The 25,090-nt window shown below is 36.9% G+C and overlaps 1 protein-coding gene across 25 annotated transcripts in view; it reads left to right on the forward strand.

The window, feature by feature from the left end:
- Window positions 1-710: 710 nt before the first annotated feature.
- The window catches only part of ighd (immunoglobulin heavy constant delta), a 112,875-nt gene continuing 88,495 nt past the window's right edge, over window positions 711-25,090 (forward strand). For 2 of the 25 annotated variants that reach the window (XM_051102427.1, XM_051102415.1), the window contains exons 1-15: window positions 746-921; window positions 2,771-3,073; window positions 3,464-3,760; window positions 3,923-4,195; window positions 4,300-4,608; window positions 4,739-5,032; window positions 5,318-5,590; window positions 5,701-6,009; window positions 6,140-6,433; window positions 6,726-7,013; window positions 7,120-7,428; window positions 7,557-7,850; window positions 8,818-9,105; window positions 9,212-9,520; window positions 9,651-9,944. In XM_051102427.1, the coding sequence (XP_050958384.1) occupies window positions 903-921; window positions 2,771-3,073; window positions 3,464-3,760; window positions 3,923-4,195; window positions 4,300-4,608; window positions 4,739-5,032; window positions 5,318-5,590; window positions 5,701-6,009; window positions 6,140-6,433; window positions 6,726-7,013; window positions 7,120-7,428; window positions 7,557-7,850; window positions 8,818-9,105; window positions 9,212-9,520; window positions 9,651-9,944 (4,153 nt within the window). In that variant the 5' untranslated portion in view covers window positions 746-902. Of the gene's footprint in view, window positions 922-2,770; window positions 3,074-3,463; window positions 3,761-3,922; window positions 4,196-4,299; window positions 4,609-4,738; window positions 5,033-5,317; window positions 5,591-5,700; window positions 6,010-6,139; window positions 6,434-6,725; window positions 7,014-7,119; window positions 7,429-7,556; window positions 7,851-8,817; window positions 9,106-9,211; window positions 9,521-9,650; window positions 9,945-10,250; window positions 10,539-10,643; window positions 10,953-25,090 lie in introns of all 25 variants that reach the window. The other 23 variants (XM_051102411.1, XM_051102424.1, XM_051102398.1 and 20 more) reach the window with 22 other exon arrangements.

The raw sequence follows: 25,090 nt of genomic DNA on the forward strand, positions 1-25,090 counted from the left end.
ATAGGAGCTTTCTTTGGTGGTGCCACCCCTCATAGACCCCATGCCACCCCTTTGCCACACTAAAAATTATTTTCTAGATCCGCCCCTGCTCCTGGCAAAACTTGATCAGTCACAGTCACATCTGGTAAGAAGTAACATTCAAATCTTTCATAAACGTTGACATACAGTACTGTGCAAAAGTCTTAGGCCACTAGTATTTTCACCAGCTAAAAAATGGTTTAAAGTCAGTTATTTCTATCTTTTGCTGTAGTGTGTCAGTAAAAAAATATCAGTTTACATTTACAAACATTCTGTTTGCCATTAATTGTGATAATTTAGTGAGATTTTTGTTTGCACAAGGAGTCTGAACAGACTCCTTGTGCAAACCTTCATAGGTTTCTTGAAGCATCCTGGAGACTTTGTCACAGTTCTTCTGGATTTAGTCTGTCTGAGTTTGTTCTGTTTCTTCATGTCATTCCAGACAGACTGGACGATGATGAGATCAGATCTCTGTGCAGAGCACTCGCTGTTGTCAGACTCCTTGTGCAAACAAAATCTCACTGGATTATTACGATTAATGGCAAAATGAATGTTTGGAAATGTAATCTGATATTTCCTACTGACACACTACAGCAAAAGACTGACTTTAACTGACTTTCAACCATTTTGTAGCTGATGAAAATACTAGTGGCCTAAGACTTTTGCACAGTACTGTATGTTTCAAATATAATAGTTAAACTAAATGTACAGACCACTTGTCCGTTTTGCAAAAATAAATCTTAGGCTGAATTAAAAGGGTAAATAGTCGAATTTGTGGATTAGGATAATATATTAAAATGACTTGTCATACGAGCGCATTTTTTGTACAATATCCATGGGTAAAACTGTCAGTGTGACACTTTGACTACTGGGGGAAAGGAACCATGGTCACTGTCTCCTCAGGTAAGAAAAAACTTACTAAAACAAAATCTGATATAGTACAAATATGTGTGACAGGTAATTTGTCAAAAAACTGTTTTTACATTTAAGCAAAATTTAAATGTTTACTCTACGATTAGGTCAGTTAAAGTCGGGACATGCCTTTAGAGTTTTGCTAGAAACGCAAAGGTTCACATTAATTATGAATAATCACATTTTAAAATAATTTTATGTGTACACGCGTTCAGATAAAACAACAAATCGGCTGCAGGTCATTTAACAGTCTGAGCGTTGCATTTCTACATTGCGCTATAACATTAAAATAATATCGTGAGACTGGGATTTCGACTACTGGGGAAGCGGCACCAAAGTCACGTAACAAACAGTAAGATTTTATTATGAATTTGCAATGACAATTGTGTTAGCCTATACATGTACAGTTTTCTTATTATGTCTTTATGAGTTGTCTATAGATTGCTGTCAGATAAATGGTTATTAAAAACTTTAAAATAACCGTTATCCCGGGCAACACTAACTTTTTGCTCATCCGGGAAACCTGTTAAAAAAAAAAAAAAAAAAAAAAAAAAAACTGTGCTCTTCGGCCTCCACAGTTTCAATAATTATTTAATATCCTTGTAGTACATATTAAGTAGCTTGTGTGCCGTCTAACATAGCCTACTGAGATGATAATCCCTGCAGAGTTATTAAACCACATGATGATTGGGACTTTGACGCGTAAAAACAGTTACTTATTAAAAAAAAAAAAAAAACTCCATAATTTTGTTTTCTTTTATAGTCTATTTAATTTTATTTTTGTTTTATTTTACTCATTAATTCAGCCATCCAGTCATTCATTTTAGATGTAGCCTAGCTCTCTAATCGGTCTAATAGTGTTGCATTTGTGCATTACGTTGTATATAGGGGTGAGCGGGGCACAACCTAATGCAGGTTTAAATATTTCCACACACGCTAGCATAACCAAATTTACCGCGTTTACTAGTTGCCATAGCAACACTATACAGAGAAAAAGTACACTAAAATTCAAAAGCCTTTTGAAGATATCGCTGAATATTTATTTTACCATGCGTAAAAGTAAATTTCTGGCTGAAGTAAATTTTTTATCTCAGTTTTTAGTATTAATTTAAAATTAGACAAATCCCATATAATTTCAATCTCCAGTCTGTTATTTATTAGTTTCAATAGTTTATTAATGCTCGGCAAACCAGCAGAAGACACTAACCAGTTTTATATTCCAGTCGAGCTGATGGGACGTTGTAACACTGCCTTACAATGTGCCCCGACTATGCTTTTCTATGACATTAGCAATGTAGTTTTCACTATTTACTTTTATGGACTTTAAAATGAAACTGTTTAATGTTTAAATTATTACTTCAATAAATGTAAAGCATTTTGCCTCGTTTATGTGTCTCGTGTTCTATGAGAGCCGTGTTTTGCGCACATTGTTTTCAACTATAATGTATAGCTGTGTTTTGCGATCATAACCGTCCCACGCATGGTTGCGATGCGATGTGTTCATTATGAACCTCAAAAATAAGTCATTATTTTATTTGAAAAAGTTAATCATTTTATTTTATTGACAAAAGATTTTAGTTTGTCGTTATATATATATATATATATATATTATCGCGTTTCACTTCATTTCTTTTGAGGTAAATAACGAAAAACGTACACACTGTAATTATGAAACAAATTACTTATTAAAACGACATATTTGTACTAGACAAGTGTGAAAACCTGGATAAAAATTATACTCTGAACCCCACGTGGATTTACACAAACTGAGAAACTCAAAAAGTGTTAGGTTGTGCCCCGCGCTCCCCTATTGTCTAAGAACAATGTAATGTCTTTACAGCTCAACCATCTGCGCCAAAGTCAATCTTCCCAATGTCTCAGTGTACTTCTGATTCTGAGTTCCTCACCATCGGCTGCTTGGCAAGAGGTTTCTCACCTGCGGACTCGGTTACATTCAAATGGAAGAATCATGCTGACAAAGAGTTGAGTGATTTCGTGCAGTATCCGGCGTTCGGACGGGAGGGAGACTATGCCAAAATCAGCCATATGCGCGTGAGAAAAAGCGAATGGGATGCTCAGAAACCTTACAAATGCGAAGCTTCAAACTCAAAAGGCACAGTATATTCTCGTGTTGCTCCAGCACGTAAGTTTTTTTTTTTTTTTTTAAATCTAACATTTACATTAGCTACTTTATGTGTCTCTCTATAATATCTTGCTGTTGGATTAATAATATGTTGTTGTTTCTTTGTGGAGACTCTATAAAAGGCTACAAATACAACGATTCTAAAAATGCTAGAACAGAATTACACACGACAGACTACATGATTTCTTCATTCAGTGAAATTCAGAAACTCTTAAGGAAATACAACGTCATATGAGATTTTCCCTGCTGTATAAACCAATATATATATATATATATATATATATATATATATATACATATATATATGTATATATATATACATATAAGTGAGTAATGTTCTGTAAATTATGTCTTTCCTAGTAAACTGATTTTTCATATCTATTTCTGTAGCAAAACGTGTCAATAAGCCTACTATTGCTCTGCTGAGTAGAAAGGACGGTGACAGGACTGTGTTGGAGTGCCAGCTGAATGATTATTTCCCAGACAAGCTTACTGTACAATGGCTTGAGGGTGATAGGTCTGCCAGTGGTCAAATTGATAAAAAGTTTCAGAACACCGATAAAGGCGAGAAAACCTACACTTACATAAGTCAGCTACCTATCAGTGCACCATATGAAGACAAAAAGTACACTTGTAAAGCTACCTTCAACTCTGAAGAGTTCAAGAAAGAATATAAAACGTGCGAGGGTAAGTTGAGCATAATAAAGGAAATAATGAACAAGTTTCAAAACCTAATGTCTGGCTCATAGATATGCTTGAAAGTATAATTATAGTATTAGCATCATCACATCTGATTCTCAGCTGAATGTAAAAGTGTAAAGCTAACTTTATTCATTTCACCCTGTACAGCACAGTCTTTGTTCAAACCTTCAGTCCAAATAAAGAGAGACATACAGCAGAGTACAGTCACAATTTTCTGTGTTGTTGAAGCACCAGACAACACTAAAGTGTCATGGTTGACAGACAATGTAAGCAAAACAACCACCAAAGAAGCCAAAGACCCATCCAATAACATTGTAAGCACTTTGACTTTATCCAAAAATGAGTGGTTGACTCTTAAGACCGTTGTTTGTATCGCTAAACATCCATGTGTCCCAGAAGTGAGGAATGAAATCCCAGCTGGTAAGTGTTTTTTTTTTTTTAACTGATCTGCTAATCTGCACTTGATGACAATTTATCTTCTAAAACTCACATATCACATGATAAAGTGTATTTTTGCTCTTCAGGTTATATAAAGAAAGATCCTGTAGTGGTGATCAGGAGGACTTTGATGAAATCAGCACAGGCAGACAGTGCTGTGCTGGAGTGTGTTGTAAATGATCTTCCCTCTGGTGAGGTCTGCATCAACTTCCAGGCCAATAATGTTGATATCTCAGATTTAAGTTGTGTGGATTGGGCCCCTTCTGAAAATATTTGGTACTTGACCAAACATTTTACAATACCTAGTGAGCACCAGAAGAATGGAAAAGTTTTTACCTGTAAAGTTCATAGGGACTTAAAATCCTGGACATCCCAGTCTACTGGAAGCATATTTGGTGAGGAATTAACATTTCATCAATACCACAATAATTTGTCTGGGGACAGTAACTGATGTAATGTATTGAATTTTATTAATGATGTATTATGTTTTCTTCACTGAACATCTGATGAATTTGTTTTCCTCAGGTGATGCTACCATAGAGCTCTCTGTTATTTCCAGTGTGGGTCAATCTAGTTCAGACTCACAGAAGCTGCTGTGTTCAGTGACGGGATTCGACCCAAAGATCAAGTGGCTTTCACAATTTAGGGAGAAAACTGGCAGAGATCCAGACATTACAGTGATGGAAGATGGACGTGTGAAAGCGTACAGTGAGATACTGGTGCCACGGCAAGAGTGGAATCAAGGGGTCACTTACACCTGTCAGGCTACTAGCAGACACAGTGGGAAAAAGGTTGAAAAAAGCACCAGTGTTTGCACAGGTAATCATGCCAAATGTGACAGGAACCCAGTTGTTGTGCTGTTAGAAGTCAAGTAATAATCTGAACAGTATTCCAGATGTTTTTTTTTTTCAGACATAAAATCTGGTTTGTGGCATGACACAGTAGTTTGGTGTGGTTCTGAAACAAAGCTGTTTTATTTTTTCTTGGTAAACTTCTACTAACAGTTAATGCTTGACAGCATAAGCATCATCACACATTTTTTATTTATTTTTATTTATTTATTTGCTGAATTTAAAGTTGACTTTGTGTATTTCACCTCTACAGCACCGTCTTTGTTTAAACCTTCAGTCCAAATAAAGAGAGACATACAGCAGAGTACGGTCACAATTTCCTGTGTTGTTGAAGCACCAGACAACACTAAAGTGTCATGGTTGACAGACAATGTAAGTAAAACAACCACCAAAGAAGCCAAAGACCCATCCAATAACATTGTGAGCACTTTGACTTTATCCAAAAATGAGTGGTTGACTCTTAAGACCGTTGTTTGTATCGCTAAACATCCATGTGTCCCAGAAGTGAGGAAAGAAATCCCAGCTGGTAAGTGTTTTTTTTTTTGTTTTTTTAACTGATCTGCTAATCTGCAATTGATGACAATTTAGCTTTTAAAACTCACATATCACATGATAAAGTGTATTTTTGTTCTTCAGGTTATATAAAGAAAGATCCTGTAGTGGTGATCAGGAGGACTTTGATGAAATCAGCACAGGCAGACAGTGCTGTGCTGGAGTGTGTTGTAAATGATCTTCCCTCTGGTGAGGTCTGCATCACCTTCCAGGCCAATAATGTTGATATCTCAGATTTAAGTTGTGTGGATTGGACCCCTTCTGAAAATATTTGGTACTTGACCAAACATTTTACAATACCTAGTGAGCACCAGAAGAATGGAAAAGTTTTTACCTGTAAAGTTCATAGGGACTTAAAATCCTGGACATCCAAATATACTGGAAACATATTTGGTGAGGAATGAAAATTTCATCAATACCACAATAATTTGTCTGGGGACAGTAACTGATGTAATGTATTGAATTTTATTAATGATGTATTATGTTTTCTTCACTGAACATCTGATGAATTTGTTTTCCTCAGCTGATGCTACCATAGAGCTCTCTGTTGTTCCCAGTGTGGGTCAATCTAGTTCAGACTCACAGAAGCTGCTGTGTTCAGTGACGGGATTTGACCCGAAGATCAAGTGGCTTTCACAATCTAGGGAGAAACCTGGCAGCGCTTCAGACGTTACAGTGATGGAAGATGGACGTGTGAAAGTGTACAGTGAGATACTGGTGCCACAGCAAGAGTGGACTCAAGGGGTCACTTACACTTGTCAGGCTACTAGCAAACACAGTGGGAAAACTGTTGAGAAACACACCAGTGTTTGCACAGGTAAACATACCAAATGTGACAGGAACCCAGTTGTTGTGCTGTTAGAAGTCAAGTAATAATCTGAACAGTATTCCAGATGCTTTTTTTTTCAGACATAAAATCTGGTTTGTGGCATGACACAGTATTTTGGTGTGGTTCTGAAACAAAGCTGTTTTATTTGTTCTTGGTAAACTTCTACCAACAGTTAATGCTTGACAGCATAAGCATCATCACACATTTTTTATTTATTTATTTATTTTTATTTATTTATTTGCTGAATTTAAAGTTAACTTTATTCATTTCACCTTTACAGCACAGTCTTTGTTCAAACCTTCAGTGCAAATAAAAAGAGCCCATCTCAGAGATATTATACAGGAGAGTAAGGTCACAGTTTCCTGTGTTGCTAAAGCATCAGACAACACTAAATTGTCATGGTTGACAGACAATGTAAGAAAACCAGCCACCAACGAAGTCAAAGACCCATCCAATAACATTGTGAGCACTTTGACTTTGCCCAGAAATGAGTGGTTGACTCTTAAGACCGTTGTTTGTATCGCTAAACATCCATGTTTCCCAGAAGAGAGGGTTGAAATTCCAGCTGGTAAGTGGTTTCTTTTAAACTGATCTGCTTTCATCAATGCAATTGATGACAATTGATCTTCTAAAACTCACATATCACATGATAAAGTGTATTTTTTGCTCTTCAGGTTATATAAAGAAAGATCCTGTAGTGGTGGTCAGGAGGACTTTGATGAAATCAGCACAGGCAGACAGTGCTGTGCTGGAGTGTGTTGTAAATGATCTTCCCTCTGGTGAGGTCTGCATCAACTTCCAGGCCAATAATATTGATATCTCAGATTTAAGTTGTGTGGATTGGGCCCCTTCTGAAAATATTTGGTACTTGACCAAACATTTTACAATACCTAGTCAGCACCAGAGGAATGGAAGAGTCTTTACCTGTAAAGTTCATAGGCTCTTCAAATCCTGGACATCCCAATCTACTGGAAACATATTTGGTGAGGAATGAACATTTCATCAATGACACATTAACTAGTCTGGGGACAGTAACTGATGTAATGTATTGAATTTTATTAATGATGTATTATTTTCTTCACTAAACATCTGATGCGTTTGTTTTCCTCAGGTGATGCTACCATAGAGCTCTCTGTTATTTCCAGTGTGGGTCAGTCTAGTTCAGACTCACAGAAGCTGCTGTGTTCAGTGACGGGATTCGACCCGAAGATCAAGTGGCTTTCACAATCTAGGGAGAAACCTGGCAGAGCTTCAGACATTACAGTGATGGAAGATGGACGTGTGAAAGTGTACAGTGAGATACTGGTGCCACGGCAAGAGTGGAATCAAGGGGTCACTTACACCTGTCAGGCTACTAGCAAACACAGTGGGAAAACTGTTGAGAAAAGCACCAGTGTTTGCACAGGTAATCATGCCAAATGTGACAGGAACCCAGTTGTTGTGCTGTTAGAAGTCAAGTAATAATCTGAACAGTATTCCAGATGCTTTTTTTTTTCAGACATAAAATCTGGTTTGTGGCATGACACAGTAGTTTGGTGTAGTTCTGAAGCAAAGCTGTTTTATTTGTTCTTGGTAAACTTCTACTAACAGTTAATGCTTGACAGCATAAGAATTGTAGCAGAGTCATGATACAACTCTATATTACGCTGGTTGAGACGGCCAAATATGGACAGGATTCCAGTAAGAGAATCAGGGATTAGAGAAGAGATTCTTCACAAAGATGCATTTATTGAACAGTCTTTGGGTTGTCATCTGCACCAATTATTCTCTGGCAGTGATATCTGTATTAATGGTCTAAAGGAACAATAAAGGAATATAATCACAACCATATTCTGAGAACCACTGACACATTCACATTAAATCAAACATATGCAAATAAACACTGATTAAACAATCAAGTCTGCATCCTTAACTTAATAGCAACTTATCCAATGCAAATAGGCATAATATAGTTGTGCAATGACGCATTATTAATGCAAACACCAGTGTGAGGCAGTATAATAATCCTGCCGATGCTAATGCTAATTAGCGTGTTTCTCTCGCGGCAAATTACAGCCGCTACGGCGCTCAAAACTCGTATACTGTAACCGCAAACAATCGTAGGGATCAATAACACAGTATACTAGATGAACATACACATGCAGATGTACTTACATCAAAGCATAAAAAGCATTATATAGAGCACAGACAGACGTGCAGAGATAAGCCTTCACTTAAACCTTCACTTTCTGAGACACACTAAATCAGTCGGACAACAACTTTAGTTCCTTGGACAGGCTTTCGTACAAGCATCATCACACATGTTTTTTTTTTTTTTTTTTTTTTTTTTTTTGCTGAATATAAAGTTAACTTTATTCATTTCACCTTTACAGCACAGTCTTCGTTCAAACCTTCAGTGCAAATAAAAAGAGCCCATCTCAGAGACATTATACAGGAGAGTAAGGTCACAGTTTCCTGTGTTGTTGAAGCATCAGACAACACTAAATTGTCATGGTTGACAGACAATGTAAGAAAACCAGCCACCAGAGAAGTCAAAGACCCATCCAATAACATTGTGAGCACTTTGACTTTGCCCAGAAATGAGTGGTTGACTCTCAAGACCGTTGTTTGTATCGCTACACATCCATGTTTCCCAGAAGTGAGGAATGAAATTCCAGCTGGCAAGTGATTTTCTTTTAAACTGATCTGATATCATCAATAAACTTGATGACAATTTAACTTCTAAAACCAACATATCACATGATAAAGTATATTTTTGTTCTTCAGGTTATATAAAGAAAGATCCTGTAGTGGTGATCAGGAGGACTTTGATGAAATCAGCACAGGCAGACAGTGCTGTGCTGGAGTGTGTTGTAAATGATCTTCCCTCTGGTGAGGTCTGCATCAACTTCCAGGCCAATAATGTTGATATCTCAGATTTAAGTTGTGTGGATTGGGCCCCTTCTGAAAATATTTGGTACTTGACCAAACATTTTACAATACCTAGTGAGCACAGGAAGAATGGAAAAGTTTTTACATGTAAAGTTCATAGGCTCTTCAAATCCTGGACATCCAAATCTACTGGAAACATATTTGGTGAGGAATGAACATTTCATCAATACCACATTAACTATTCTGGGGGCAGTAACTGATGTAATGTATTGAATTTTATTAATGATGTATTATGTTTTCTTCACTGAACATCTGATGCGTTTGTTTTCCTCAGGTGATGCTACCATAGAGCTCTCTGTTATTTCCAGTGTGGGTCAATCTAGTTCAGATTCACAGAAGCTGCTGTGTTCAGTGACGGGATTCGACCCAAAGATCAAGTGGCTTTCACAATCTAGGGAGAAACCTGGCAGCGCTTCAAACGTTACAGTGATGGAAGATGGACGTGTGAAAGTGTACAGTGAGATACTGGTGCCACAGCAAGAGTGGACTCAAGGGGTCACTTACATCTGTCAGGCTGATAGCAGACACAGTGGGAAAACTGTTGAGAAAAGCACCAGTGTTTGCACAGGTAAACATACCAAATGTGACAGGAACCCAGTTGTTGTGCTGTCAGAAGTCAAGTAATATTCTGAAGAAAATTCCAGATGCTTTTTCAGACATAAAATCTGGTTTGTGGCATGACACAGTAGTTTGGTGTGGTTCTGAAGCAAATCTGTTTTGTTTGTTCTTGGTAAACTTCTACTAACAGTTAATGCTTGACAGCATAAGTATCATCACACATGATTTATTTTTATTTATTTATTTATTTTTATTTTATTTAATTATTTATTTATTGCTGAATATAAAGCTAACTTTATTTATTTCACCTGTACAGCACAGTCATTGTTGAAACCTTCAGTCCAAATAAAGAGATCCCATCTCAGAGACATTATACAGGAGAGTAAGGTCACAATTTCCTGTGTTGTTGAAGCACCAGACAACACTAAAGTGTCATGGTTGACAGACAATGTAAGCAAACCAGCCACCAAAGGAGACAAAGACCCATCCAATAACATTGTGAGCACTTTGACTTTATCCAAAGATGAGTGGTTGACTCTTAAGACCGTTGTTTGTATCGCTAAACATCCATGTTTCTCAGAAGACAGGGGTGAAATTCCAGCTGGTAAGTGGTTTCTTTTGAACTGATCTGCATTTGTCAATGCACTTGATGACAATTTATCTTCTAAAACCCACATATCACATGATAAAGTGTATTTTTGCTCTTCAGGTTATATAAAGAAAGATCCTGCAGTGGTTATCAGGAGGACTTTGATGAAATCGGCACAGGCAGACAGTGCTGTGCTGGAGTGTGTTGTAAATGGTCTTCCCTCTGGTGAGGTCTGCATCAACTTCCAGGCCAATAATACTGATATCTCAGATTTAAGTTGTGTGGATTGGACCCCTTCTGAAAATATTTGGTCCTTGACCAAACATTTTACAATACCTATTGAGCACCAGAAGAATGGAAAAACCTTTACCTGTAAAGTTCATAGACTCTTTAAATCCTGGACATCCAAATCTACTGGAAACATTTTTGGTGAGGAATGAATATTTCATCAATGACACATTAACTAGTCTGGGGACAGTAACTGATGTAATGTATTGAATTTTATTAATGATGCATTATGTTTTGCTCCACCACGTAAGTTACATTTAAAAAAAAAAAAAAAAAAACACACACACACACACACACACACACACACACAAAAAATAATAATAAAAAAAATTTAACAGTTACATTAACTACTTCATGTGTCTCTCTATAGTATCTTGCTGTTGGATTAAGATTATGTTGTTGTTTCTTTGTGGAGACTCATGTTTGAATGGAAATTGTAGCACACTCTTTGGTTTATTTAACCAAAAATTCACACAAACTGATCCCATTTCACATATATACACATTAATCCAAATTTACAGATTAAGTAATGTTGACTTACTCCCTTGTAGCTAAATTTGCACTGACACTGAAGCCACCAATTCAGAGAGAAATATTTTTAAATAATAAAGTTGTCTTGGAAGCTGTTGTTTCTGGAGAAACAGTGGAAAAAGCTTCAGTGTCTTGCTCAATGAATGGAATCGATGTGGGACAAGGAAACATTGAGTCTTCTAATGACATTTCACAGTCTATAAAAAAATTCAAAGTCACTGTCGATACAAACAAATGGTTTGATGGTAAAGAGGTCTCCTGCACCACCAGTGACATAAATAACAAAGATATCAAGCAGACGATTCGTTTTAATAACGGAGGTAAGTCAGTGTAAAACTTATAATTAACTTTGTGGCTCTATGTGCCATAAGATGCTGAAAGATTGTAAACAATTTTATTGCCTGGCAGAAAATTTTATTGCCTGCAAGACCCTTTGAAATGTTTTCACTGCCAAAAAGACTAGACTGCCTTGATTCACTGTTGTTATTCATTATTATGTGATTTTTAATAAACCTTCATCATTTCCTCCAATTCAGATGGAAAGAAACCCAATGTTACCATTTACAAACCTGATAGCATTGGCACAGGTCCTGTCTCTCATGTGTGTGAGGTCACCAGCCCTAAACTCGGTGATGTTTATATCATGTGGAAAGTGGATGAATTGCCTTACAGAGAGGGCACAACCAGTGCTTCCATTGTTAAAAACGGCTCCATGTCTGTTTTCAGCATCCTAACAATGACAAAAAAAGAGTATGAGGATCCCAAAATCTCTATCACCTGTGCAGTCATTTACGCCAACATGAAAAATGCAAGATCTCCATTACAAGTGTCAACAGGCAAAAGTAAACAGTCAGAACTTTCATGTGAATAATGTGCAAACATTTACCAAACTATTACTGTTTATCTGTTGTTCAGTGTTCCACTGCTTTTGTCTTGTTGCTTTCTTGTCAGATTATGTACAGTATCTCTGATGTTGTTTTTTGTGCATATATCTGTCTGTATGTCTGTATCACTTTACTGCATGGCTCTAACATCAAAGTCAAATTACATTCATGACTATATGTTTAATTTGATATCTACTTACATGTTGCATGTAAGTAAATATGGTCACATGAAAACATTGTCCAAACAATATCCAAATGCTTTTTTATGTTTTGTGCTGTGCTTGCTGTACTGCTGTTAGCCTCATATATGTGACCCTGGACCACAAAACCAGTCTGGGGTATATTTGTAGCAATAGCCAAAAATGCATTGTATGGGTCAAAATGACTGATTTTTCTTTTATGGCAAAAATCATTAGGAAATTAAGTAAAGATCATGTTCCATGAAGATCTTTTGTAAATTTCCTACTGTAAATATATGAAAACTTTATTTGGACAACTTTAAAGGCAATTTTCTCAAATTTTTTATTTTTTTGCACCCTCAGATTCCAGATTTTCAAATAGTTTTATCTCGACCAAATATTGTCCTATCCTAACAATCCATACATCAATGGAAAGCTTATTTATTCAGCTTTCAGATGACATATAAGTATCACCCTTGACCCTTATTATGCTGCATGGTCACATATATCATGCCATTTTTGTGTTGTTTTACAGGCAATAAATATTTGTGTTTGCATGATATAGTTCAGCTCTCACATTGTTTTCCTAATTATTATTATTATTGTTATTATTATTATTATTTTCATTATTTAGACAAATGAGAATATTTTTGTGTCTGTCTGTAGTAAAGCCATTTATTCAGTTCTAAAGATAACCAATTCTAAAGTCACAAGGAATTATTGACCTTTTTAATCAATAAAACATACAGATGGTATATGTGATATTTTTATAGGCACTTGTACTATTAGTATGTCAGCTGAAAATATTTTAAATAAATATATTAAAATATATTAAATAAAGTAAATTATTTGATAAGAATACTATAAATGTAATAACATGCCTATGTATATTTTATGTGTATGCGTAATGTGTATGTTCTAATGCACTAACAATGTCTAACAGACAGGACTTTAATATATTGTATTTTTGTCTCTTCAGTGTACATTCAAATATGTTATGTGTGCAAATGAATGTACGTAAGTACACATATGCAGTACATAAAGCCATCATGTGATTAAGGGTTACTAACTATAAGTCTAATAATGCTGGACTTAAAATTCAGGATGCAATGATTTATGTGTTCATATGTTTCACCATGTGCTTACCATACATATGATACATATGTGTCCTGTATGTGTGTTTCTTCTTTTTCAGATGAGTCACCTGAGTCAGGGAATTGTTTTGCTCTGGACTGCAATAAAGATGTTCTGGAGGAGGATGAGTTCAGAAGTCTCTGGTCCACTGCCACCTCATTCATCTTCCTCTTCCTCTTTTCTCTGACCTACAGCATTGTACTCCACTTCTGCAAGGTAATACAAATATTAATAAATAATGTGCAGAGTATTTTAAGTAAGATGATGCTTTTGTAACTCTTTTACTGCATGTTGTTAGTGTTATATGCATGCTTCAGTTTAGATTGTATTATGCTTTTAATCTGTTTTTAACTATAGATTTTTTCCCCCCAGGTGAAGCACTGATGGTTTGTTAAAAGAACTGATGAAGACTCCAAAGACTCCTTATTTGTTTTGTAAATGTAATTAAATGTTAGTCAAATCTATTTCGAAATCAAAAAGGAAAATAACCATCTCTGTCTCTTTTGCTCTGTCTGTTTCTGTCTTTCTGTAAGCTTGTTTAAAAACATATAGATTTAGTGAGATGTTGAAACTACATAATTTGCCTCTGTGCACACAGACATATATGTACTGAGTGTTTACATACATCAATAAAGTCTTATGTCGCTGTCAAAATTAGATTTTTTTTCTTTCAAATATTATATCAGCCACTTATGACATTATCTTGCAATTTCAGTAGATATTACTCTGATATTAGAAGAGATCCCTCAGAACATACTAAAAAGTGAGAATATAATAAAGACATAAAGCCAGCTTATCTAAAAGTATGAGTGTAAAAACATCTGTAGATTTCAGATGAACATTTAAATCAAACTGATTAATAAAGTAAATCTTTTGAACAGCATTGGAATATTTTGAAGAGAGCCATATCTCAAACAGATCTGAAAAATATCAATTTTTACAATTACTTCTATATTCTTTTAGTTTTTCAGACATTAAGACTGATTTAAAGTGCACACAAATTCCTAGAAAAGCTGGACTTTAGGGTAATGTAAATGTGCATTGCAATGTGTCTCACATCACATTTCACTGTATGTTTTTCTCTCATTTTCGGTTGTTGTATATGAATATTTCATCTCCGGGGATTCACCAGTGCAGATGCACATCTCAGCAGCTGCAAATGGTTGAGCAATCAAGGATTTTTTTTTTTTTATTATTTTTTTTATAATAGCCAAACGGTAATGAACCGAACAACCCATGTGTAGTTTCTCACAAGCATGATGAGCTGCAAAGAATTCAAAACAAATTGTCATGCTGTAAAATGCACATTTTTTTTAACATTGTTTATTCTTTAATCTGATTTAATTGTAACAACAATCCTCTTACTATGTAGCCATTACTAATACTCATTAATACACATAAGATTTACTTTAATTACATTTTGTGCTCTATCCAAAATGATGCCCCTTGAAACATGCTGTGACTTTGGAGTGTTGCAATAAAACATCACAATTATTTTAATGTCTAGGAGATTTTGCTTTGCTGATACATGCAAATATGCTGGACGAGTGTTTCATTTGACTAAGTTTTCTCAAAGGAATTTCAGAATGTCAAAATTAGACCTATTCGAGAGCGTCTATGTATTCAAGTCTCTCTTTCTTCCTCTTTTTGCTCACACCTGCTGATATGAAACTGTGTTCGTGTTGATGACTTACAATCCTTAGGAAAGTTCAAATTTAAAACCTGAAGACAGCAATGATTTATGTTTATGTTAGAGATCAGAGACCATTCTTTCATATAGAATGACTCCATACCCTTCAGATGTTGCAAAAAGTATTGGATAAAAGGGTATCAGTAATTATATATATACAGTATAGAGTAATTATACATATATATATATACACATAGTTGTGCTCAAAATGATTTATACCCTTGGTAAATATGATCAAAGACAGCTGTGAAAATAAGTCCACATTGTTTATCCAACAGGACAAATTCTCCAAAAGGACAAAAAAGGACAATGATCCACAAACAAACATAAACAAAATCAAAACAAAAAATGGGTCACTGAGAACAAAACCAAGCTTCTGCCATCACCAACCCAGTTCCCTGACCTGAACCCTATAGAAAATGAGTGGGGTGAACTGAAGAGGAGAAGCACCAACATGGACCTGGAAATCTGGAGTGATTCTGTATGAAGGAATGGTCTCTGATCTCTTGTCAGATGTTCTCTAAACTTATTAGGCATTATATATAACATAAACCATTGCTGTCTTATGGTTATAAAATTGAACATTTTAACCTTCCTAAGAATTGTAAGTCATCAACACGAACACAGTTTCATATCAGCAGGTGTGAGCAAAAAGAGGAAGAAAGAGAGATTTGAATACACAGACACTCTCGAATAGGTCTAATTTTGACATTTGAAATTCCTTTGAGAGTACTTAGTCAAATGAAACACTGGTCCAACATATTTGCATATGTCAGCAAAGCAAAATCTCCTAGACATTAAAACAATTGTGATGTTTTATTGCAACACTCCTAATTCACAGCATGTTTCAAGGGGCATCAATTTTGGATAGACCACGTAAATCTTAATTGTATTAATGAGCATTAGTAGTAATGGCTTCATTTTAAGAGGATGTTGTTACAATTAAATCAGATTAAAGAATAAACCAAATGTGCATTTTACAGCATGACAATTTGTTTTGAATTCTTTGCAACTCATCATGCTTGTTAGAAACTGCACATGGGTTGTTCAGTTCATTACCATTTGGCTGTTATAAAAAAATAAAAAATAAAATCCTTGAGTGCTTATCCATTTGCAGCTGCTGAGATGTGCATCTGCACTGATGGATCCCCAGAGATTAAATATATATATATATATATATATATAGAAGCACCTGTATATATACATACGGGTATATAAGATGGTGGCGTGTATCCACTCGTTCAGATTTTTGCTGAGGAGCTAAGCCAAAACAGAGTGCCCCAGCACAGTCCAGGATTGTGGCAAGAGGACATAATGTCTCTGTTCCCTTCTTCAGGGAACGAGGGTTACAGATGTAACCGAGACGTTCCCTTTCAGTTGTACTTTATGATGCTATGTCATAACTGACGTATTTGGGATCTCCTCTGGAAAACCCAACAATCCTGAACTGTGTTATGTGATTGAGGTACAAATGCTGACAGGCAAGCGTGTCAGGACAAATGGAGCTCAACACTTAACCTTCCTAACTCCCTGTACGCCTGATAACGGGCCCACCAGGGATGCCAGGTATCTGAAGAAACAATGGGGGGGGTGGGGTGTTGTAGCACGGTGACAAGAATGTAAGTCACATGGAAAACATGGTAGGGGAAACACGGAAGCAACTGTAGACTGAGACATGTTGCCACGATCAGGAGGGGTGAAGGAAGCCCCTACCGGACACAGTCCAGACTGCTCCGCCCTAATCTGAACTGTGGGGGCAAGGAGGACCCAGAGTTCACTTAAGGGGACAACTGGGAAAAAGGCGCATGGATCCAAAAAGGAATGGCGCAGCAAGCCAACACTGAGCCGTCCTCCTGCAAATTACCAGATGTTACCTTAACACATGGGAGGAAACAGGCTCTACGCGAAGGTTGTAAAACCTCGCGAAGGTGTTTGGTGTCACCCAGCCTGCAGCTCTGCAGATGTCTGCTAGAGAGGTGCCATGCGACAATGCATAGGAGGAGGCAAAACTCCAGGTGGAGGGTGCTCGAACTCATAGGGGGCACGGCTCACCCTGGCACTGGTACGCCAGAGTGATGGCATCAACCACCCAATGAGCCAACCTCTGCTTGGAGACAGCATTCCCCTTTTGCAGACCTCCAAAGCAAACAAAGAGCTGCTCGGAGCATCTGAAGCTCTGGGTGCGGTCCACGTAAGTGTGCAATGCACAAACGTGAAACACAGACACTAAGGCCGGATCTGCTTCCTCCTGTCATGAGAGCATGCTGTCGTGAGAGCACATTGGCTGCATGTTTCAGCTCCCCTGGATTGTGAACAGCACACAGTGATCTGAGCCGCGACTGACTCCAGAGGAGGAGATGGCGGGCGAGTTGCAACATGCAATGATGTACGCTACCATCGGAATATTGTCTGTTTGGACTAGCAGGAACGGAGGGTCTGTCCAGGGCGCCGACATTCCGGGGTAACACTGACTGGGAAGGTGCCACGGTGCCATGCCCATCTTGGGATCTGGCCGTATAGCCAGTGCTGAAGTGGTCTCATATGGAGCAGCCCGAGCGGCATAACTGCAGCTGCAACTGCCATATGCCCCGGGAGCCTCTGAAAAAGTTTGAGAGGGAACGTTGTCTTGTGTCTGAAAAGGTTCAGACAGTTCAGCACTGACTGCACACGCTCGTCCGTGAGGTGAATCCAACTCCATACCAAGAAAAGAGATACTCTGCTCTTTTTGTGAGTGGGTGGGTACCACCGACCTGAGGTTCGGCGGCAGCAGTGAAGAACTCTCCCGGGCCTCCCTCGTCAAGCAATCTCCTCCATCTCTGGGTCGTCCAAGTCAGGGCTGCTTCGCGGACTTCATGGACTTTGCGGTGTTCTTAGCGGGGCCCTGATCAGTGGACTGCACCGCTCTCCTGTGGCCTGCTCAACGCCTGGGTTGAGGGGTTGCCTCTTTTGATGTTGCAGGAGGCAGAGCAGGTGTAGGAGCCACAGGGTGGCACCCTCAGCGACAAACAGATGGAGGCCGGGCACCCGGCGGCTTGGTAGATTCACACCTGGGCAAGATGTGTTTGATCGCCTCTGTTTGCGTTTGTACCACCGAGAACTGCTGGGCAAAGTCCTCGACAGTGTCACCGAAGAGGCCGGCCTCTTGGTGCATCGAGAATGCAAACTTTGTTGGCGTCACTCATCTGCACCAGGTTCAGCCGAAGATGGCGCTCCTGGACCACCATAGTGGACATCACCTGCCCAAGGGACCACGCCGTGACTTTCATCGCCTGGAGAGCGAAGTCAGGGAGAAAAAAAAGATTGCCATAAATTTCATTTCCTGCAAGGCTGCATTGATTTCTTGTTTTATTTAAGCAAAATTGAGAAAAGAATATCCAGAGATTAGAAGAATATTGTCTGATTAAGATGTTTAGTATGCTTTACAGTGTTTTTTCAATCTGGTCAAGCTGGTTTTCAGATGGTCCACAGGATCTACCAGCCTATTCGGATAAAAAGTGACAAAACCCTGTTAAAATCAGCTAACAGGTCTGAAACAGGGAGACCAGCAAACCATCTTAGGCTGGTTTCAACTAGTTCTCAATTCTTTTAGTCTTTGGACATTCTCTTCTCAAATAATTATTCTCTCTTCTCAAATAATTATTCTCTCACGTGTATAAACATCTTATATTTTTATCTCTAAAAAGCACAGCTTTAGAGATAAAAAAAAAAAAATTGATTCCCAGAAATTTAGTTTCCTGTGTAGCTGTGATGTTTTGAGAAAACAGTATCTAGGGATTAGAAGAATATTGTCTTAAAGCAAATTAAGATAGTTTGCAGGTCTTTATTGTGGTTTAAGATGGTTTTCCAGCCTTGGTCAAGCTGGTTTTCAGGTGTTACAAAACCAAGCTTCTGTCATGGCCAACCCAGTTCCCTGATTAGAACCCCACAGAAAATGAGTAGGGTGAACTGAAGAGGAGAAGCACCAGCATGGACCTGGAAATCTAAAGGGTCTGGAGTTATTCTGTATGAAGGAATGGTGTCAGATCTCTTGTCTTGTCTCTTGTTTCTCTAAACTTACCAGGCATTATAAGTGAAGACTCAGAGTTGTTAGACTCAGAATTGTAACAACATCCTCTTAATATGTAGCCATTGCTACTAATACTCATTAATACACATAAGATTTACTTTAATTGCATTTTGTGGTCTATCCAAAATGATGCCCCTTGAAACATGCTGTGAATTAGGAGTGTTGCAATAAAACATCACAATTATTTTAATGTCTAGGAGATTTTGCTTTACTGATACATGCAAATATGCTGGACCAGTGTTTCATTTGACTAAGTTTTCTCAAAGGAATTTCAGAATGTCAAAATTAGACCTATTCGAGAGTGTCTGTGTATTCAAATCTCTCTTTCTTCCTCTTTTTGCTCACACCTGCTGATATGAAACTGTGTTCGTGTTGATGACTTACAATTCTTAGGAAGGTTAAAATGTTCAAACTTAAAACCCGAAAACAGCAATGGTTTATGTTATATATATATATATATATATATATATATATATATATAACATAAAAAGATTAACTGAATGTACTAAATTACTAAAAGGTGGTTGCAATAAATTTATTTTAGCTACATTTAAATAAACACATTTCATTCTAACTTTCAAAGCGTTTTAACACAGGTGGAAAAACACAGGTGGTCCACATTGTTTGTAAATCATTAAAACAACAGTGCTTAAACTGCACAAATTTTACAAACAGTAGTGCTGACTACATTGCACGATAAAAAAAAAAAAAAAAAAAAAAAAAAAAAAAAAAAGTGGAAACAGGCAACAGTACATTTGTTTGTGAATCATGAAAACAGTGCTAAAACTCCACAAACATAAAAAACAGGAGTGCTGACTTATTGCACAATTAATACAAATATGTGGAAATAGGCAACAGTACATTTGTCAATCATAACATAACAATAAAACAATAGTGTTAAAACAAACTGTGTTCATAAAAAATGAGTGGGGTGAACTGAAGAGGAGAAGCACCAACATGGACCTGGAAATCTGAAGGGTCTGGAGTGAAGGAACGGTCTCTGATCTCTTGTCAGATGTTCTCTAAACATACCAAGCATTATAGGTGAAGACTCAGAGTTGTTATCTTGACAAAAGGAGGTTGTAAAGTATATTGAATAAAAGGGTATCAGTAATTGTGGCCTTGTAATTGTGTATTAGAGAAAAAAAAAAAAAAAAAAAAAAAAAAAAACATTTTTTATTTTTTCCATAATGAGATTTCTCTCCCATTTGAAATTCTTATTGTACAATGAAAGGTTAGATTTTTGTACATTTTTAAAATACAGGATCAAAAGTAATAATGATACAGATTTATTTTCACAGCCTTCTTTGATCAAAGTCATCCAAATGCACTTTCATGCAAGGTCTTAAATGTGCCTGTTTTTGCATCTTGCGGACCCTTGCGCCCTCCAGTGGTGAAAACTATTTACATTGATTATTTACATCTTTTACAGTCTTGAGTCATCAAGTGAAGCCAAGGATGCAGTTAGCCTCAATATGACCCATGTGAGTTTTGAAAAAGCAGTTTGTGTGTAGACGTGATTGTTGTACACTTGTCCTGAACCCTTCTATCTACTATCGAAACAAAATGTTATAAATTAGTGATTCAACCCTTACGATGATTAACCATGGTTTTACTATAAAAAAATAAAAAATAAATAAATAAATAATAATAATAATAAAAACATAGTTTCTATAGTTAAACCATGATTACCAAAAATTAACCATGGTTTTGCCACTCTAACCATAGTCATGTTGTCTGTAGTACAACTGTTTATACAAATGGTAATCAATGCAATAAAAACCATAGTTACTACACCTTTACTAATAAAACCATTGTAATGTCACCAGGCCAAAAAAGGGGTACTCATTTGTATCATTTATGATACTAACAAATACTACTTGAGGTAATATTATGTACTTCTAAGTTATTAATGTGCACCTTTTAAGAGTAAATAAAGTTAAGCTGTATTGTTTCCAAAATGTACCAACCAGTGACAGCGTTTGCACCTATTTTTTTTTAGACTGCATAAACAAAATAGAACCAGCCAAACAAACAAACAAACAAACAAACTAAAAGTTTATATGCAATGAGTGCACAAGAAAGCCCACCATTTTCAGGAAAGACACAGAGATGTAAACATTTCACATAAGGTGTATTATCACACCAGGGTAACAATCCTTGTTTGTCATCAGCTATGGTGTGCATAATGGGACATTTTTCATAGTGTTTAGCAATTTGTGCCTTTTACTCCAGTGTTGACAGAAGTCACAGAACACTTGACAAGTAAATTCACTTTATTTCATTGAAGCATTTGCTGCAATTTAAATTCTCATGATCGCGTTTCATCTTTGTTCAGATTTCTTATTTTGTTTTATTTTATTTTATTTATTTATTTATTTATTTATTTTTTGAGTAATATTAAAATGACCAAAAATGTTAAGCATTGAATGTAACTTAATAAGATGAATCAAATGCAAATCTACAGGCACAAGATGCTGGAATAGGCTCTCTATATTGAATGGATAGACAGGCATTTAAATCTAAACAGCATTAAATAACATGGCTAGATTAAATTGAAATGAAACTATGGAATAATAATTAAATAAATAATAAATCAATTACTTATAAATGTATGTACACAAAAAAAATGCCAGCTGGAGAAAACACATGTTTCAATACAGACTGAAGTGATTTCAATGCTAAATATAGTCCAGTACCCTGACGTGCCAATAGGTGCAGCGCAGTGGAATCACCAGGGTCATGATGCGATTTCAATATTTAAGTTTCGGATTATGGAACCGTCTGAAATGCATTTCTCACCAATAATTATTCTTGCTGCGAATTGCGAAAGAAATCTTTTATCTTCAAAATGTTCAATAATTCTATGATGTATACTCGTAGTATGGTTAATATAGAGACTAATATAGAATCTTATAGTTGATTTTGCTTATATTAACATTTCAATTTAAAAGAACATTGAAAAATCTCAATCTGTCAGTATGAAGTATATGAAACATAAGGTGTCACGTATTTGCTATTGTTCGGATCATTGTGCAATACTACGACCACAGTGATAAAAGCTATGACAAAAACCTCAGTCCCAGTCTAAAACTGGTGAACATTTTATCTGTAATGATCCATAACATTGGCTACATTTCTGAAGCATTAAGGAAAATGTGCTGCTGTGTGTAAAGCCTGTTGCATGAGGAGTATTTGTGGAAGCATGTATCACCGTGCATGGAATGGCCACAGTGAAACGTTTCATTTCATAAACCCCAATGAAACGTAGACATTTTTTGTTTTCACAGTATGCATAATCAGGTGTATTTTAAATATTTTAATATTTTAATGCATGCTCTGTTTAAGTTATCATTGACATTGAGCGACTCAAACCACCCTGGAAAGTAGACTCAAGCACATCCCAAAGACTTTTAATGGGGTTAAGCTCAGGACTCAGGACTTCCCATGTTCCCTGAATCACTCTTTCGCAGTTTGAACCTGTTGAATCTTGACACAGTTGGGAGTACAGCAGTGTGAACTGGCTTATAGGTGCTTTGGGAAAAAAACAAAAAAAAACAGTAAAATATTTTTTTTTAATGCTTAAGAGCAGTTAACATTCATATCTGAAATACGGCACATTCCCTATTCTTGCAATATTCGTGTTCATGTTCCTGAGTAAAGTCTGCACGCACTAAATTCTGAGGAGAACAAATAATATGCTAGTAGACAGCAATCCATATGAGAAGTCTGATGTGGAAGGTGGATCTGAAACTGACTTCTGTCCAGGTTGACACAGCATCTCTTGTTTATCTGTCTTCACAAACTGCCCTGAAACACAATTTTAACATCAACAATGATTGTTATAAATATAAAATGAGTCTCTTACATTCACAGTGCTCAGTATTTTTATTATTATTATTATTATTATTATTATTATCTGTGCCTTGTTTTCTTGTTAAACGAGATGGCCTTGTAGGACATACAAGATAAAAAAGGATATTTAATTGATATATACTTTAAAAAAAACTTAATAAATGGTAATGTATGTTTGAGGTTTTACTTTCTAGTCAGATGGTTCATAGCACCTTGGAGATGCTCTTCAACAGGAGGTCCGCTCCAACTCTACTGCAGTACTGCCATCAGCAGGGAAGAATCTAATGTTAGAAACATAAACAATACAAGGTCAGCATTATTAGAAATAAACAAACTGGAATATAGGTGAAATGCAGAAAAGAAAACAATATGAAGAATATTTCAACCTAGCAATCCTCATACAGTATCAAATTACAGTTTGTTTGGAAGTCAAATCCTTCTTACATAATACATAACTTACTGACGCTCCTGAAAGCACAGTACAATTTGTATCAATATTTTTTAGCATGACCAAAACGTGTTTAAAATTATTTGAGCTAATGTTCACGCTCCATGTAAGTGACGTCACCGATTAACAGTACAGCCCATACATCTAATCACCCTCTAATCTAATCTACTCTAATCACGAGTTCACCCTCACATCTAATCTGGTTGAGTAAACAGTAAGTGTGGTGTTTTCACACTTTTAACAGAACACACTCCACACGGTGTCTCTCTAGATTCTTCCATTTTTATTTTCGTTGCTCTCATTACTCAACACAATTTACCACTAGTGGTGTCCCTAGTGGTGCAGTTCCACTTTACATGTATTAAAGTAAACAATTACTATAAATTGAACGTAATGTATTGTATACTTCTCAACACAACATTTCCCCCATTACTCAAAAGGATTAACTCTCTTGTGAGAACATTACCGTATTCAAGTGTTATTTGCTCAAACAAAACTTCTCAAATAAGCATATTCAAATGAACTCTTATGCATTCAAACAAGTGTATTTCAAACAGATATTTCAAAAGAGAACAATGTTCTAGTACAGTCTTTTTTTTTTTTAGATAGGGCAGTGATCCGCCTACACCCTTTACATATCTTCTCGGTCCGACTTATTTGTTTCTTATCAGACATTACTCCATCACGTAGTCTTGAGTCCATACAGGTGAGCGTCTTTGCCTAGCGCCCCCTATGCAGACTCAAAGCAGCGTTCTCCATTGTGCAACCTCTTTCAGGTATTTCCTCCTGTACAGAAGTTTCCTCTCTTTCAGGACATAGTGAAAGACGTGCTGAATTCCATCTTTTCCCATCACTTAAGATGAAAGTACTCGGTCCTGTTTGTTGTTGTACTGACAGTGGGTCAGTGAACCGGGCTTCTCCTTTCTTCACGTGAAAAGGCTTTCTCACTCTAACCTTGTCTCCGAACGCAACTTTAAGGAATTTAGATCCTCTCTTACGATCGGTATATTGTTTACTTTTGTTCTGCCGTTGTGTCACACGAGCTCTGACCTGTGTGAACTGATCAGGGCTATCATTAGGCAGAAGAACATTAAGCTTTGTTCTCATAGGTCGGCCCCTCAAGAGCAGAAAAGGGGTCTCACCCGTTGTAGCATGTGGTGTTGCACGATAGCTCTTCAGCATGGTCAGGACTGCAGATTTCCAAGGCTTACAAGCCACCTCAGCTGCCTGAAGACATTCCTTAAGCACCCTGTTGAATCTCTCAATGGCCCCGTTTGCCTGAGGGTGGTAGACACTTGTCTTTATGTGCTTTATTCCCTGTGTTTTCACAAAATCAGCAAATTTGGATGAAGTGAACTGTGGTCCATTATCTGTTGTGATGGTGCAGGGGTTTCCTTCTCTAGCAAAGATTGTGGTCAGAAATTTCAAGACAGTCTCTGTTGTTACTGATAAAGCAAAGCCAACTTCGGGCCATTTGCTGAAATAGTCAATC

The sequence above is a fragment of the Labeo rohita genome, chromosome 3 (assembly GCF_022985175.1).
Source record: "Labeo rohita strain BAU-BD-2019 chromosome 3, IGBB_LRoh.1.0, whole genome shotgun sequence".
NCBI lineage: Eukaryota > Metazoa > Chordata > Actinopteri > Cypriniformes > Cyprinidae > Labeo > Labeo rohita.